The sequence below is a fragment of the Calidris pugnax genome, unplaced genomic scaffold (assembly GCF_001431845.1).
Source record: "Calidris pugnax isolate Ruff unplaced genomic scaffold, ASM143184v1 scaffold27, whole genome shotgun sequence".
In the NCBI taxonomy this organism is placed as follows: Eukaryota; Metazoa; Chordata; class Aves; order Charadriiformes; family Scolopacidae; genus Calidris; species Calidris pugnax.
Genome location: NW_015090893.1, coordinates 6,694,826 through 6,712,630, shown reverse-complemented (window position 1 = coordinate 6,712,630; position 17,805 = coordinate 6,694,826). Strand labels below are relative to the sequence as shown.

Sequence of the window (17,805 nt, the reverse complement as noted above, 5' to 3'; positions counted from 1 at the left end):
AGGGAGGGAAGGAGGGAGGGCGGCGGGGGGACCGGGCGGGCCGCGGGGTCGTGCTGTGGGCCCGCCTCGGCACCCCAAGGGGGGCTGGCTGCTGGCAACGCCGCCTTACGGAGCGGCTGGTAAGACAGTGCCTCAAAGTAAGGAGAGAAAAGTAGAAAATGAAAGCCGGGGGGCAGGAGGAGAGTGCTCTCTGCCGGGGGTGGGGGGCTCAGGGGGTGGTCTGCCCCCGGAGGGGCTGGGTCTGAGGGGAGCGGTGCTGACAGGGTGCATTCAAAACGTGATGACTGCCCTTTCGTTATCCTGGAAACTTAACTGTGGGTTGGCTTCCAAAGCGATATACAGGCTCTCAGCAAAAAATCCGTAATTTCAGGAGGATTTATTCTTGCAGATTTTAATTTAAAAAACAAACCAGCAAAAAAAAAAGCGGTTTTTTTTTTTTTTTTTTTTTAAGTGTTCCCTTATCCAGTGCCAGCTCTGTGCGTGGCTCTGTTCAGAGCTGGGTGGGCTCGCACACAACCCACTGCCCTGCACGGGCAGCCCAGAGCTGCTGCTCCCCTGGGGCAGACAGGAGGACAGGCAGACAGGAGGACAGGGCAGCATAGCGTGGGCTGGCAGCGTGGCAATGGGCTGGCAGCCACTGCCCAAGGAAATGCCTTTGGGGCAGCCCATCCTCACTACCCGAACAGAGCTCTTCAGTGTTTTACCTTCACTAGCAAACGGTAAGGCCGGGAGGAGGGTCCCAACCTAGAATTTACTTGCTGAAAATACTGCAAGCAAACTCTCTGCAACAAATCTGCCTCGCGTGGAAACTGCTGGAGCGACGTGTGAGGCTGCAACCGGCTATCTTCGAGAGGGATCGGCTTCAGACAGGGCAGGGTGGTGTAACCGTCACACTCCATGTACAGCTGCTGTCTCGGAGGTGAGGCAACTTTTCCTGGAAGGGTTAGTTGTGAGCGGGGCTGCTAACTTCCATGGCACCTTCCCCAAAAAGGGGACTTCATGAGGCTGGTGGGCGGCTTCCCTGCTGCTGCTGCTTGGGAGAAATAACATTTGAAGGAGGAGGAGGTGGAATGTTTCACGCAAGCAAGGTTTTATTGTCCGGCTTTGCAAGCTTTCCTTCTTGAGTTAATGGCTGGTGATCATTGTGCCGGGAGGAAGGTAGATCTGTTTCCAAATGTGTTGCTTCAACGTGGTAAATGTGGTATGTCGGTTTATGGTTCTTAGGAAGATTCCAGTATTCATAGGATTTGAAGTCACTTGTTAAGATAGGTGTTTGTAGCTTGAATGTTTTGTTGGAGGATGTTAAGACTTTATCAAAAGTTGGAATTTTCTTCCAAGGTATGTGCAGTGCTGTTCCAGTGTCCATCTCGGGGTTATCATAGCAATATTGAATTTATTTGCTGTTCCGCAACAGTTAAAAGATTATTTGGAAAAGGCTGTTGTCCAACAAGAGTAAGGACTAAGATTTAGTTATCAAACTGTTCTGATACGCTTGCCTCTTATACTCTCAGGGTGAGATTTTTCCAGGGACCCCAAGGTAGTAGCCCAACTCCAGTTCAGTTCATGGGGAACCTGGATTTCTGATTCACCCTCTTCTCCTTTACATCTCTTCAAAAAATTGTTCATGTCTCTTTAGATTACATGTTAATGCATTAGTTTTAAGTGCATGCATTTAAGTGCGTGCAACTTCACGTGTCTAGCAAGTGGGTACATGAGGGTGGGTAGTGATCGCGTACAGTGATGACTCCTGTGCGTGAAATTTAAAAAAATAATCTGGAAAACTGAAATAAGTGTCATAGAAAAAAAGCGTTTTTGATTTAGTTTCTACTCTTAAATGCTCATGTTTTAAGTTTAGGTTAAGGTTATCGCGTTATTTCAGCAGGTGGGTGAGCTTCACAATGCATTATTCTCTTGCTCTCAACGTGACTGTCATCTGCGATAGAGAAGTGAAGTCTGAGCCAGCGAGGCCCTGTGCTGCAGGTAGTATTTCCCCACGGACAGACCTTAGGTGGATGTTAGCTCAGCTTTGCCCTGTCGTGGGATCAGTAGGAGAGGCCCAGATGGGTTCTAGAAATAGTCTGTGAAAGTCAGATCTCAAGAATGCAGTACTTCCTCATATTTCCCTTCCTTCCGTATTTTATGGCAGTCACTTGGTAACAGGGAGATACTGGAAATGTCCTCAGTTCTGCATCATAGTCTTTTTCTTTGTGTCTGAATTAAAGCTTTGTGACAGTCAGACACGCCCTGAAGATCTTACTCAGGCCAAAAGGAGCTGATAAAAGTGAACTCTAGGCATACAAATTAGCTGTACGTAAATAGCAGCTTTCCAAATAAAAAGCTCATTTTCCAAGTTAAATGTACAGAATATCTTTCAATACTGACCCAAAGGGTGGGGTTTTTTTTAAGAACAAAATCCAGTTTTACTAGGCAAGCCTGGGCTAAACGGTTACTAAAATAATAGAGTAAGGCTTTCAGGCAGAAAAGAGTGAAATGAGTGTTGGAAATTGTATCATTTCCTATTTCCTAGTGTCCTGACATCACGAGAGGCAGTGACTGTGTGATGAAAGGCCCTTTTCATGCCCTGCAGAAAAAGCTGTTATGCAGGTCAACACAAAGGTCCACTATATGCTTAGAGTTTAGTGGCCAAAAAGATTTTTACTTGGAACGTTTCTCTACTGTGTAGACACAACCGAAAAAACCACAGGAATCATCTGTTTAACAGCACTGTGCAGAACTGAACTGAGCTATCTGGGTTTCGTGTTGGGGTTCCCTGGCACATTAAGAAGAAACTCCCAGGTTTGAGTGAGCTGTCTGCAAGTCCTGGATGAGGGAGAGGGTTTCCATTGCTAAAATCTTTACCTAAGTCTCAGAAAACAAAGTAATTCAAGTACTTTGCTCTGCATAAAAAGAAGTCCGGGGGGGTGAATTTTTCCTCCAGTTTTCACGGTATTGATTTGCTGAGCTTTGGGTGAAAAGTTTTTTGATTTGTAACTCTCTGCTTGTGAAATGAATAAAACTGCTTGAGCAGAGACAGCTACAGAATGTGCTTATGCAGAATACTGCAAACACCTGCTTTTGTACGCAATATTCACTTCATTCTCACTAAGTAGTGTTTGGGGTGGTTTGGTTTTTTTTTTTTTTTTGGTAAGTGCTATAAATAATCCTTGAGTGGACTTTGCAGTACTGTCTGGGTGGGTGAGATTAGATATCTGGAAGGTAGGGATGGGTTCTCCTCCAAGCATCATCACTATGTGATCTTGAGTATGTCGCTTCTTGCAGTGCATATTTTCTCGTTGTAAAGATCCTAAATCTTCACATGGCTCTTCTGAGCCTACTGATATTCTAAAGCACAATAAAGGTACTGAATTGGAAGGCAGCAGCCAAGGGAAGCTTGTCGTTGTAAGGTATGTACAGGTATGTGATATAGTAATTCTGCATTGCTGGGAGGCTGTAAGCTAGAAGAAGAATCAAGAAGGCAGGTAGGCAAAACTGAAGCTTTCATCTCTCACCTTCTATTGAACTAGGTGATTGACTTGTATAACAAGAATGAACATAGAGACAAATACATACATTTGAAAATTTAGCCCTAAAAATGTATATGTATTAAAAGTTATGGGTGGACTGATCTTTGGATCCAGAACTCTTAGTTCTCCCAACTTATAAAGGCCAGGACCAAAAGAAGGACATAAATACCAGAAATAGCGCTTGGGTTCAAACTGTGGAATTTTCCACTTAGGTCTCACCTAACCCAGCAGTGCATTAAAGCTTCAATTTCTCTTTTTTTTGGAATGTGACTTTCCCTAAGCAGCTCCTCAGCCTGTGCTCAGAACAGCAGCCACAAGGAGGCATGTTGTCCCCAGTTGTGCTTAGAGCTGTTTTCATCTTTCTGGTCTGCAGACCCCATGCATGGTTCAGATGAATTAGGCACAGAGTTGGAGGTATGGGAGTATGGAACAAGGCAGGAGCTGGAGAAGAGCATTGATGTGTTGCTAGGAATACCTGGTAGGTGTGGAGAAGGAGAGGTGGGTGTTCATAAAGTACCTCACACTGAGCATGAGTCCTGGCAACGCTGTTCAGTCTTGCGTGACGTGTAACAGAGCATAAGCTGCATAGGTCATGGTATCATAAGGGGAAGGCTTACAGCCCCTGTCTTACACAGAGAATCCATCCCTGCTGTTGCCATCATGCTACTCACAGCTTTGGAGCCAGGGAGGTCCACCATTCGAAACATGGCTCCCTTTCAGTAGCAGTCCAGTGGCAGGCTACTAGCCAAGAGTGACCTGCGTTTGGTTAGGATCCAGGATGCAGGAGCTCACCCACCAAACAGGCGCTCGCTGTCTCTGGGTCTGTTAGAGAATGAAGACACCTTCAGGGAGTCCCAGCATGGAGCAGAAGATAAAACATGAACCTCTGCCTCTGGTATTTTCTGTTGGCTATCTATTATTGGCATCTGTCCTGTGTGTTGACTTTAGATAGCCCTCTGCACGCTGCAGCCTGGTAGCTCTAGGGAGAAGTGTGCTATGGTGTAAGGTGGAAGAGCTGGATTACTTGGGTTGAATTGCTTTCTAATTGGAAGGCTGTTCTAGAAATCTCTATTTATCTGGAAAGAGAAGCCAGTTTAAACTTTAAGTGTTGTAGCTGCTTCTACTCTTGCCTGGGTTCCTTTGGTACGGTTAGGATCGTTTGCATAGGCTGGTTTAAGACATTAAGTACTTGGGTTGGGATTGTCTTTCTAGCCTGGAGAACCGAAGGTGGTTCACCTCTGTCTGAGCTAGGGGACTGCTGGAGGCATGGCTGCGTGTAAACTGTTAGACAGGGCTGATGCATGGTGCTTTGGATACCTCTGTGCGACAGGTATCAAACCTGGAATGGAAGAATGGAAACCATACACTCCAGCCACCTAGACCGAGGCCTAAAAAAAGGCATTTCCTCTTTGCGTAGATCCAGGGTCAGTGCTTCGCAATGGGCTGACTGCAGGAGAAACAGGTAGTGTTTCTCCCTCACACATTTTCTTCTCCCTCACACGTTTTTGAGAGACTCGTGCTGAACTAATAGTAGCAGTGAATGTTTTATAGCTCCTTGTGAAATGGTGATGAAGTGAACAAATTTTGAGGCAAACTCTTCAGTGGCATCCTCAGCACTGCTAGTTCAGATACCGATTTTGTAATTAATTCAGGTGTAAACATTGCATAGAACATCAGTTTGTTTGATGTTTGTGCTGCACAGAGAAGGTGTAATTAGCCCATAAGTTGTATGATGTCGTTAGCGCTCCAGGACCGCAAGTCTTGGGCCTTGACTCCACTGTAGCACCAGGCAAACAGGCTTCTGGCTGAAATTTATCAGCTTCAGCGTACTAGTGGTAGCAGGTATTGTGGCTAAAAGAGGGTTTTCTGGAGGATTTTGGATGTCTTCTGGAAACCAGGCATGCTGTATGAATGCTGACAATCAGTGTTGGTATCATCAAGTTTCATTAGGGCTTGTCTCGTCAAGACTTTGCCCTTTCACAATCAGGCAAAGTGTTTCCAGTATTAAATGTGCTTTGATGTAATCACCTTGTTTTATTGTTTGTAGACAGCTGGTACTTAGTAGGGCAGGTGATCTAGCAGAAGTGTTCCACCTACCTTCCATTGTGTCCATTAATAGTTTCCACTTGTGTGTATTGTTTTGGTCAGATGTAATTTACTTGAAAACCAGCTTCTAAAAAGTGTAAAGAGCAATTGTTGCAGTGTGTCATTGGCTGAAATAAAGCCATTGTGTAAAGATTGCATTTTCTAAGGTAAAAAATATTTATAATATTTGCAGGTGTAATCACTATGTTTTTTAAAAAAAGCATCAACCATAAATGAAATTTAGACCAAGCTGTGCAATGCTAGAAATATACTAATTGTAGTTAATTTTCAGCAACTGAACTGAAGTGAGTATTGGACTACAATAAGCTCTCTGTCTATCTTTGCACACTATCTGCAAGCTGCAGATAGCGATTTTTATCAAGTAAGCCTCCCCGAGAGACAGTGCTGCAGCATTCTTTTCCATTTCACAACATTGCCAGTGGCAGGTTTATTCTATGGGATATCAGCTTCCCTCCTTGGGAAGGTGATTCCTTGCTTAACAGGGATATAATGGGGATGCTCTTTCCAAGTTTGTTTGGAAATTGCTTTCTCCGTGCTTTTAGCCCTTGCTTTTTATAAATACTGTGTTCACTCTTTTAAAAAGTCTCACATAGCACATTCATTTAGTGCAAATGGTCCTTCTTTGTGTTTTTAGGGAGGCCTCAAGATAGCAGCGATGGCGGAATTCAACAATGTTCATTCAGTGACTGAAATGCCAGAAGATGATGCTAAACGCAGTTTCCATAACAGAATGTTCCTGGAGCCCCAAGAGAAGAAGAGGAGCATGAAGGCTCTGGTGGTTAAGCAAGCAAAGAAAAGTTGCAGCTGCACTCCAGCCAAAGTTAAAGACTCTGTTTTCAGTTTCTTTCCTGTCTTGCAGTGGCTTCCTAAATACAAACTGAGAGAGTACCTGCTAGGAGACATTATGTCTGGTGTGATCGTGGGGGTCTTACTAGTCCCACAGTCAATTGCCTATTCTCTCTTAGCTGGACAGGAGCCTATTTATGGCCTTTATACTTCCTTTTTCTCTAGCATTATTTATTTCATATTTGGAACCTCCCGCCACATCTCAGTTGGCATCTTCGGTGTGATATGCCTGATGGTGGGACAAGTGGTGGATCGTGAGATACAGAGAGCTGGCTACGACTTAGAGCCAGCTGCGCTGGGTGGCCTCACAGATACAGCAGAGTACGTAAACACCACCATTTTGCCCGTGAATCAGACATCGCAGGAGCTGCTCTGTGATAAAAGCTGCTATGCAATTACAGTGGGAGCCACCATAACCTTCATAGCTGGAGTTTATCAGGTAAGAGGAGGTGGACAAACAGGTATTCTGAGGAAATAGTTTTAATTCTTCTTTAGGTGTTTGTCCCCATGAAGAGTCTGCTGGGCTTGCACAGCACATATCCTCGCTCTGCATCCCAGGGGAGTGGACACAGGGAGGACTGGAGGTCTCTGGTTACTGTGATGCAAGAAGCTCCTCTCTGTCCTCTCCATTTTGTGGAGCTTATAAGCTTATAGCTTAGGCCTCCATTTCATTGGCTGGTATGTGGTGTGTCAACTTTTAATTCTAGACTTTGGTCATTTGCCTTTTCTTTTATCAAAAAATAATCTGGGCAGTAAAAGTATCTCCAGTTTCTTTTTATTTGTCACTGTGCTTGTAATACTTTGTGTTTGCCCACTCAAAGCCAAAACAATGCCATTGTATGAAAAGGACACTATTGAGATGATAAATATGTTTGAAATAAAACTTTTAAATTATCACCATTTAAAATACATTACTTAACAATATTTTACCACTATGTCTCTACTTAATTCCTAGAATTCGCTGCTTGCTGAAATTAAAGCAGATATTTTTGTTTCTAGGAAGTCATGCATTAACCAGAATGGATTTAGTTTTAACAGTACTGCAGAGCTGTGGTATTTGAGTTTGTGAGTTCACATTCATTTGTTTCCACAGTGACCTCCAGGGTGATAGCAAATCAAACTGTAGAGGAGCTGAAAAGGAAGCATACCTGTGACAATCTAAAACACTGGTTTTAGACATAACCTGGTACCTTTTCTTGTATTGCAAGTTAGCATTGAGTAATTTCAGAAGTATTCTGGGACTCCTGTGATACACTGGATTTTGTGTTTCTTCACTGTAGGATGGATGCAGTTTTGGAGCTGTTAATTGTGCTTAATATTCTTTGCAAGTACAAATACAATTGTTTCTCTATATGAAGAAGTCAGGTTACTTTATTGTAAGTCCCTCTGAATGTTAGGCATATTCTATTTGCTGTCTCTCTGCCTGCTAACTAATAGGTCTTCACATTCTGAAATACTTTTTTTTTATGGGAATCTCTAACCAAAATCCCATATTCTTTGTATTGGAAACTTTATAATCAAATCTTAGAAAGCAAGCCAGCTCACACCAGTTGCCTACAGCATAACTAGGTAGGATTTTTTATTGCTAATGTTCTACAGGTGGAAAAAACTTTGAGTTAACTTAATTACCAAGGTTGTGAAGGAACCTTCTTAACAGCTTGGCTCTGAGCCGATGTCCAGTCAGTCCAGGTCCCAAACCTGCCTTCTCTCCAGCCATGATCCTAGCATTCTTTATTTTGCCTGAACTACTTAGTGGGATATATCAAATTGACACTACTTAAATTTTAATACCTGTAAGTTCTGGCCTGCAGTCTTCAGGTAACATTGTAAGCATCACTGTTGTCCAGCTCGAGGAATTAAAAGGTTTCTAGTAACTGCTGTGAGAAGTTCCGTGCTCCATTTGGCATGAAGGTTGATGGGGAGAAAGGGATATTTACCAGCTGTGAAGACAAGTGTGTAGGGTAGGTATCCATAAAACCAGTCATTCCCATGAGAGAGCACCAAGGATTTGTGCATTCAACTGGCATTAATAAAAATGAATGACAAGGCACTTCAAAAATTTATCTTTTTACATAATCTGCATCACAAGAGTCTGCAGCTCATGCTTTCTGAATCAGATGCCCCAAACTTTATGCAGTGCAAAGGACAGCTGTTATGCTGTAAGCTATATTTTTATTGCAGGTTGTGGGCTCAAGTGTCAGACAAAGACAACCAAAAAGGTTTTGGATCCCTGCAAAGTTCACAGAGATTATGCGAACTTGAGAGAGAAATGGCAAAAGTAGCTGGTATTTTAAATGCTTTTTTCTCTGGGTTTCTTTGCCCATGGGGGTAACTAGGAGTTACAGTTGAACCAATGAGAAAACAACAAATACAGGTTCAGAGTACAAAGACCCCCAAAAAAGCCTGCTCTGTGTATCTTTCCTTTAAGTGCAGTGTACCAGGAGCAGCTGAATGATGGAAACCATTTTTCCTTGCTCAGACCATGCCTTGTCCTCCAGGACCATGCACGGTGTTGGTTTTTTTTTTTTTATCCCACCTCCCTCTAGAGTCCCTCAGTGATGACATCTGCAAGATTTGCATCCTAATCTGTCATGTTGATTCCTTCTAGGTGGCCATGGGTTTCTTCCAAGTGGGCTTTGTCTCAGTGTACCTCTCCGATTCATTGCTGAGTGGATTTGTCACAGGTGCCTCCTTTACCATCCTGACCTCACAAGCCAAGTATCTCCTGGGCCTAGACATTCCACGGAGCAGTGGCATCGGCTCCCTCATAGCCACATGGATAAACATCTTCAGAAACATACACAAAACCAACATCTGTGATCTCATCACCAGCTTCTTGTGCTTTCTTGTACTTATCCCAACCAAAGAGCTTAATGAACATTTTAAATCCAGGCTCAAGGCTCCAATACCAGTTGAACTAGTCGTGATTGTGGCAGCTACTCTGGCGTCTCACTTCGGGAAGCTTAGAGAGACTTATGGCTCGAGCGTTGCTGGACACATCCCAACTGGGTTTCTGCCACCCAGCCCTCCAGATTGGAACCTGATTCCTAATGTGGCTTTGGATGCTATCCCCGTAGCTATAATTGGCTTTGCCATTACTGTTTCCCTCTCGGAGATGTTTGCCAAGAAGCATGGTTACTCTGTGAAGGCCAACCAGGAAATGTATGCCATCGGCTTCTGCAACATCATTCCCTCTTTCTTCCATTGCTTCACAACAAGTGCAGCTCTTGCCAAGACTCTTGTCAAAGAGTCCACAGGCTGTAGGACACAAGTGTCTGGCATGGTGACTAGTTTGGTAATCCTATTAGTCCTCCTTGTGATTGCACCTTTATTTTATTCCCTTCAGAAATGTGTCCTTGCTGTCATAACCATTGTAAACCTCAGAGGAGCCCTGCGGAAGTTCAAGGACCTGCCAAAAATGTGGCATTTGAGCAGAGTGGACACAGTGATCTGGGTAGTTACTATGGCAGCCTCAGCACTCATCAGTACTGAGATTGGTCTTTTGGTTGGTGTTTGCTTCTCGATGCTCTGTGTCATTTTCCGAACTCAGAGGCCGGAGGCACCGCTGCTTGGCTGGGTGGCAGAGTCTGAGACGTACGAATCCCTGTCTGCTTACAAGAACTTGCAAACCAAACCAGGAATTGTGGTGTTCCGTTTCGAAGCTCCCCTCTACTACATCAACAAAGAGTGTTTTAAATCCACCCTGTACAAGCAAACTGGGGTTAACCCAGTCTGGGTGAAGACAGCAAAGAAAAAGGCAGAAAAAAGGATGCTTAGAGAGAAAGAGGTGGATTCTGATGGCAACCAGACCGGCATCTCCATGGATTTTGTCTCTGAACCTCTGGGGTTTCACACAATAGTGATTGACTGTTGTGCAATACAGTTTCTGGACACGGCAGGAATACGCACGCTGAAGGAGGTCTGCAAGGACTACAGGGAGATAGATATCCAGGTGCTACTGGCCCAGTGCAATCCTTCAGTGAGGAGTTCCCTGATCCGAGGAGAATTCTTTAAGGAAGGGGAGGACCACCTTCTCTTCCACAGTGTGCACCAGGCTGTGGACTTCGCATTGGGTGCGCAGGGGCACAGTGGGACCAGTGATTCCAAGAGCTAGTTGTGGAAAGGGAGCAAGCTGGAACAAAGCCTGGCAAAAAACATATGGCTCTGGATCTGTATGTCTATGCAATATATATACACTCAGATAAGAGGCAGAGTTGTTTTTAACACGCTGGTTACTATGCAGTCTGTTTTGATGCTTTAAATTTACCTGCAGGGTATAGTGATTCAATAGGTGGTACTGAATGAAGGCGATTCTTAACTTGATTATGGCCAATCTGTGAATCTTAAGAGTTCTCATATGGTTGTTCATCTCATTTCTCTTCTCTCTTGAACTTTCTTTGCCTCCCTTGCAATCCTGTCTTTATGGAGGGTATGGGATTTTAAAGTAGTTCAGGCATCCTGTCCAACTGAATAATGAGAGACAGCTCATTTCTTGTCCCTCGTTCTGGCATTGCTTTTCCATATTACCACACTGTTGTATTTTCTAAGGAATGACTGACAGAGACTCTTCGCTCTGGTCTTTACCATGAAGTGATTGGTTGGTGATTTTATAACCTCCCTGAATTTGAGACGGATAGATAAATAAATTCTAAACATGCAGGAAAAGGTCTTATTATGAATAGCTTCTAACCACCTGTCACCTCCAGAGGCTTTGTCATTGTCTCCTGAGAGCCTTCTGCAGCCATGGGGCTGTGGTTACCTCATTTCTACACGGGCCTTTACGTGCCAGGAAAGTTTGCCTCTTCAGCTTGAATTTTTTTGTAATAGTTTTTATTCAGAGGTGACTGTTTACATCTTCATGGTCAGTTGTTTGTTTTCCTAATATTTAGGAGCTCTTTAGAATTGTGGACATTAGATATGGAAAATCTCTTATTCTTGAGTTTCAGCAGAAAACAGTCCATTATAGCCAGTTTTATATGCCAGGCAGGCAGAATTATAGGCATTAAAATGAAAAGGGCCAAATAGATTATCCAGCATCTGTCCAGATTTGTCCGTGTCATGCAGACTTCATGTGTGAATGCAGCTTTTATTGACCATAAACCATTTAATTGTTGTGGACTTTATATTATGGGGATGGACAGGCAAAGAAATACAGCTATTGGAAAAGGAGCCAGAGACAATTCTGCTAAATGCTATTTCACCGTACTAGTGTAAATAAAACTTTGTACTTTGATTTTAAATTATGCATAATAATGAAGAGTGCCTGTTCTTCATGCTAAAATACAAGCACCAAGAAGAGGTTCTCTTTTCTTACAGCAATAGAATGCAATTCTGAAGGCAGAATTGAGTGATTAACAGTTTTTACTGAGTACCAGCTATACATAGCTCACAATACGTCCTTGGAAGATGGTGGCTTCTCCCAGGGGAGTTCATAGTCTGAGTTGTGGGTTCTTCACGGCTTTTAAAAGGGAAAAGACATTGTATACAGACAATATTCTCATCCTTCATCATTCAAAAATGAGTCAGGAGTCAAAAAAAGGAATAAAATGCAATGTGAATCATGAAGTATTTTCTACGTAGAAATATATTTTGAGTTTAGGATTTTTTTTTTTTTTAATCTGAACTAGGACTTAGTGACTGTCCCCTTCTTTCTATGAAAAAGGAGCTGGGATCTCAAGAGAAGGACTAGACAGCAGAAGGATGAGTCCCAGGACCTGGCAACCTTTATGTGTTAAGTGAACTTAATACATTTTTTTTTTTTTAGGACATCTTAGCAACGTATGGAAATACTGGGGCTGGTGAGGGATGGCTGTAGCATATATTGAAAAGGAGCACATAACTGAGAGCTGTGCATTATGTGTTCTAGGACTGGCATGGTTAAGGAAACAGGTCTCCAGGTATTGTAGAGAAAGTGCTAAAGCTTCTGCAGTATTCAAAAAACATGAATGTTTTTCTTTCTCAGCCTTGAGGCATGTTTATACAAGGAGATGAATCCCAAATAGCTGTTGCTGAATTCTGTCTTTTCTGCAGTAGCCTCCTGGATGAACTTTTTTATTCTGTGTGGAGAATCCCCTATGCAGTTTGGATAATTATAATTACTGAATTGGTATTACCAGTGTGGATTAGCCTAAGCTGCACAAGAGCAGTGAGTGGGGTTAACACCTACATAGGGAGTGAGCGCAGGATGGAAATTCTGATTTAATTTCTCACTGTACCTGTTTGAGTTCCCACTCAGAGCCCCTGGGTTGGCGTGGGGAGAGAGCTGGCTCCGTCCTGTACTCCTGCCGTGCTGCCCAACTGGAGGATTTTTGACCTGTGACCGTGCACCGGGTTTTCTAGCCAAATTCTAACTGAGAAGGGGAAACCAGTAATTACTTAATACAAGATGGGTTTTTCTGAACCCAGTTCTACCTGTGCCAAGAAGGAAGGAATAGCAATGTTATTTCCAAGGAGTATGTGCTTTCCATAGCTAACAGGATGCATATTTGTAGCTCCTGGGTATTTATTTACATAAAAGCACAATAAAACAGTTGTAAATTGATTTTTCAAAGAATTAATTTAGAATACAGCTAAAAGACATTCCAATTGATTCATGTTTAGCTAGGGCACATCGTATTTGGCCTCAGTGCTGTTTGTACAGCCACAACTGGCAATATAGCCTCCAAATTCCATTTCAAGCAAAACACAAGAAACTGTATTAAAATCAGAGAATTGTCTAGGTTGGAAGGAACCTTTCAGATCATCAAGTCCAACCATATACAACAACAAAAGCAGCCGGCCAACTAAAAGAACAAGTTTTAATGTTCTTATTTATGATAAAAGTCCAGAGGTCATAGTATTAATAAGTCTGTATTAATGCACACAGCTCTGGTTAAAAGGGAACAGAAATAAATGCCATTTTCCAGAGAGTTCATTATAATAAGCAGTTCTTTGGAATTAGCTGAAGGTTAGAGCTTATCATGGTTGGAATTGTTTTACAACAGTGGGTTTTCAGCCATTTTCCTTTTAGGCCTAGAGTAAATTTTTAACAGAGAGATGAATCTGATTTAAGCCTGCGGGTGAGACTTGTGCTTTGCTTGAATATGTTTATGGTCCCTTTAGAGGTAATCCAGTTTCACCTGAAGGAATCAGGGTCAACTGTTTCCCTAAAGAATTTATTTTATAAAGAAATTTCACAGATATATATATACACACACACACACGTGTATATGTTTATATGTGTTTATATATATATGTGTGTGTGTGTGTATGTATATATACCTTGTGCTGCTGTATGATGGATGCAGCAGCTATATGTATCCAGTTACACTTTTGTGATATTCCTGTTTCTATTCTGGAAAGGGCTCTTCTGCCTTCTGCTGTTTTAAATGAACATGTACCAGATTTTGTAAGCGGAATTCTGCCATACCTACTGCTTTCTACACCTCCTGCCTGCCTTACAGCTTCCTTTGTGATCTATAGGAAGAGGGAATCTCAGAACGATTGGTTTTGGGTTTATGCATCTGTCTGGAACAGGAATGTTCATCCCAGGTGCAACCTTAGAACCCCAGGCTAGACTGGAAGATGGTATAAATCAGTGGATCTCCATTCCCAAATGTACTAATCGGCAATTATCAGTCTAAATGAAGAATTAAGAGATCATTAGCTCATTCATTAATGACAACAACATGGCATTATGGAAATGAACACACTCAGTCTCACCCATACTAAAGACTCCTGGAAATGTCTTTAGTAATACCCTGCTAAATGTCAGGGTCTTTTTTTATGTTTATTGCTGCTATAGATAGTAGTGTCAGTTCCTCCTAACATGGCAATTGCACTAATAAATGTTACACTCCTGTGCATGTTTTGACAAGGAAATAACTTTCAGTCCACTTCATTAAACAGGGAAGGGTACTGCAGTGAGGCACACGGTGTTTATTTTTGGATTTATAATGCCATTGCCAACCTTAGTCTTGTGTGATTTAGTGATCCCCATTTCCTTGTAAGCCGTGGCAGCTCCATCTGCTCCTCTCTAACTCACGGCGAGACCCACCTCTCCACCCTCTGACTTCTTTCTGTGTTTTGCTGTAAGACATTGCATAGGATTGACTGTAAATAGAAGAATCGCTGCCTTTGTGTATGTTGCTGTTACATGTGACCTGCTACTCAATTTTCACACCGGATCGTTCGATAAAGCTAAAGCTTCTGAGCAAGGAGTGTGAGACAAGGCTGGGAGAAAGGGGGCCGTGGGGTGCTGGTGGGGGAGCACCCCTGCACGTGTGCCCCCACGAGCACACCGGAGCCTCAGCCTGGTGTGGGGCTGGGCCAGGGCTTGTGTAGCTGCGGGAGTAACAACAAATTAACCTGGAGGTGTCTTTATTATGGGGCTTCTGCAGCGCTGTGTTACACAGCCACGTGCCTTTCCCTGTAATGAGGGTAATAATAACACGGGACCTAAGTCCTGCTCAGAGCTGCTGCATGAGTCACTGTCCCAAACTACAGATAGGAGGGATTTCTGTTTTCATGATTATTTATTTTTATCTAATTTTAATGTAAGTCTGCACGTGGCTTTCCCAGCCAGGGCAGCAGAGCTTCCATGGCTGCCGTGCTCCTTTCCCGTCGGGCTGCGGTGATGAACAGAAGGGTACTCTTTCTGGGGAATGAATCACAGCCATGCCTTCCTCTCCACTTGCTTCTGCTGGCTTTTGCCAAGAGACATTAAAACCCACTGCTGATGGGTCAGAAGTGCAGGGGGGAGGTACCACAGGCAGGAAAGCATCCTGGCTGCCACACCAGGGTTTTAAGCTGGTCAGTACCCCGCTGCTTCCCACAGCCTTGTGCTGAGGTTGGCTGTCAACTCTGCCTGTGCCAGGTCCTAGATCTAGGCTTACCTGGTGAAATCCAGTCTTTTTTTGTGGCCAGTCCTCCCTTGAGAAGACCAGCAATGCTGCGCATCTCCCTGGGTCCAGTTCCCTGAATCTTTCACCCCAGGGCTGCTCTCGCTCCCTGTTCCCCACCACCCTTAGGTACCTGCCGTCATCTCTGCTGCTGCTGGTACAAAGAGCTTTTAAGCAGGTTGAAGTGACATCATTTGTGTGTCTCCATTCCAGAAACGGTGCAGGAAGGCTGTGCTGGCCCTGCAGCTGGGCACACGGGGCTCACTGGGGCTCAGCACTGACCTGAGCCTCCCTGTGCTCCCACAGTGCAGTGGGGAGCATGGCTGGGCTGTAGGAAGCTGCTGGTCTAGAATATCATAGAAACTGGAAGAAGAGGAAACCCTTTTGAGTCGAGGGTGGAACTCTTCAGGCAAAGAGGTTTTTTTCAGGGCATTATCTTCTGTTGTGAGAGTTTTTTTTCACATGCTTTGGAAAAGTGATTAAATGATTGAGGCAATTTACTTTTTTTTGGTTGGTTTTTTTTTACCAATATAGGTAAGCTAATGAAGCTGTGACACATGTAGCAGTCATCTGCTGCTAATGCCATTTCAAGGTGCTTTGAATCTGTGTAGCTTATTTTACTTTGCTGAGTCTCAATGTAGGGTACCGTTGCGAGACTTCAATATCTTTGTAACTGTCCACACTAGAAGGGCTTTGCACTTGTACTATGCTGGCATAGATTAAAGGAGCAACGTCTTTAGTGCAGACTTTGCACTGTGAGTGACCTTGTTAAGTCCCAAGAATTACTTGCACTTGGTTGTTGTGTTTGTAAGCCTTCGGAAGATCAGCTGCTTGTGTGAAAACCTGCCTGATCTTTACTAGTTCAATCAAATTGCACCTGAAGTGGAAATAATTCTGAGTCTTGCAGTTTCTTTTGAGATACTTACAGTGCTGAAAGTAAGGCCTCTGGTTAGGTAAAAAGGCAAATATTTAATATATATATATTTAATTCATAGTGTAATTAGTACCTTTCTATTTTATTTTCTAGAGATTATACAAGCTAAGGCATATTGCTGTTTCTCTGATGTGCAAATACACAAAATCCTACAGCATTGGATGGAGAATCAAATCTCCATTGAGTAAATTTACTGCCAAAAGTACTTGAATTCCAGCTCCCTCTAGCTCTGAAAGCACTTAGCTCTCAGTCTGGCTCCTAAATGATCTCAAGACTCCAGAGGAAGATAGGAAATTAAACATTTTGCTGGACTTGGGTCCAGGTTTTTTATGTCTAATTTTTGACTTAAGTAAGTAAATTTTATGTATATTTGCGCAGCTGAAACATCATTAGAGGTAAAGCCTCACTATTTCTGGTAATCACATGATGCTTTGAGTTGGTCAGCCTCTTGAGTCTGTGACCATCATTTCTGGTACCTTGGTATGTTCTGGGGTATGATTTTTGAATTACTTTAAATTCAGAATAATCTTAGATATTTGTGGCATAGGGTTTTACAGAATAAATAAAATGGCAAATATTGCCTGGAGTAACTTTTTCAGGTTGGAGAATTGGTTTAACCAAACAGGACCTCAGGACTGGAATAGATCACCTTGGTCGGCTGACCTAACCAGTTTACAGAATGGTTTGTTTGAATAAGATGCAGAAAAGTTGTATGGTATGTATAAAAGATCACCTTACTTTTTACTGTGACCTCCCTGTGCGATGAAAACAAGATATAATGTTTTCCCCAGTGGGGTGGCAGAAGCTGGGGTGCTGGGGGAGCCGTCTCGCTCTGTGGCATGAGTCCATGCCAGGTGGGACGTGGACCTTGCCCTGTGCCCAGCCTGGGGAGAGAGGTGCTGCCGTCAGCTCGTCGCTGAGCGCTGTGCTCACCGACCAGATGTTTGTGATAAGAGTTTTATTTTGTCAGTTGTCGTCTTACATCCTACCATCAGCTGTGGGGTGTAGCCTCTGCACCTTGTTGACTCTCCTTTACAATGTCTCTCTCTCCTTTACAGTGTCTCTCTCTGTTAAATCTGCATTGATTGTAATTTTTAAATGCTAATGTGCCTTATTGTCATTGTAGAAGATTTGTTTTAGCACAAGAATTTTCTATCAAATATGGTAAAATCTTCGGGATTTCTTTATAACCATTAAAAGATGATATTTATGTTTTTTCTGTTGTTGGACCCATGCTTGATCCCTTAGAAGATGCTGCAGCTATAAATCTTAACAAGAACAGCCACGCGTGTTTGAGCAGCGAGTCCCCAGTCCCTGCTTCTGCTGAGGGTTGTGCCCCGTGCCCGTTGTGAAGCGCAGTGTACACACAGCTGTGTGCACTGTCCTCCCACACTCTGTACACACGCGTGGAAGCTTCCTGCCAACATAAACCCGGGCGTTGACTGACGACACGTGGCCAGCACCAGGCTCTCACCTCCTTCTGACCTCAGTGCTCTGCGCAGCCCCGCTGCCCGTT

General features: G+C 43.4%; 1 protein-coding gene across 2 annotated transcripts; it reads left to right on the top strand.

Annotated features, from left to right (window-relative positions):
- Positions 1 to 456: 456 nt before the first annotated feature.
- Positions 457 to 17,504, top strand: SLC26A2 (solute carrier family 26 (anion exchanger), member 2). 2 transcript variants are annotated; one of them, XM_014948212.1, is made up of 4 exons: positions 457 to 919; positions 1,883 to 1,980; positions 6,265 to 6,915; positions 9,085 to 17,504. In XM_014948212.1, exons 3-4 carry the CDS (start codon positions 6,286 to 6,288, stop codon positions 10,588 to 10,590), a joined length of 2,136 nt encoding a protein of 711 aa, XP_014803698.1. In that variant the 5' UTR covers positions 457 to 919; positions 1,883 to 1,980; positions 6,265 to 6,285; the 3' UTR covers positions 10,591 to 17,504. The 2 variants fall into 2 exon arrangements, with proteins under 2 accessions (XP_014803698.1, XP_014803697.1); XM_014948211.1 differs by lacking the exon at positions 1,883 to 1,980.
- The last annotated feature ends 301 nt before the right edge of the window (positions 17,505 to 17,805 follow it).

Excerpts from the sequence above, each read along its gene's own strand:
- SLC26A2 (XM_014948211.1), top strand. The coding sequence starts at position 6,286 with ATGGCGGAATTCAACAATGTTCATTCAGTGACTGAAATGCCAGAAGAT. Across the intron at positions 6,916-9,084 it reads TCATAGCTGGAGTTTATCAG|GTGGCCATGGGTTTCTTCCA; the intron begins GTAAGAGGAGGT and ends GATTCCTTCTAG.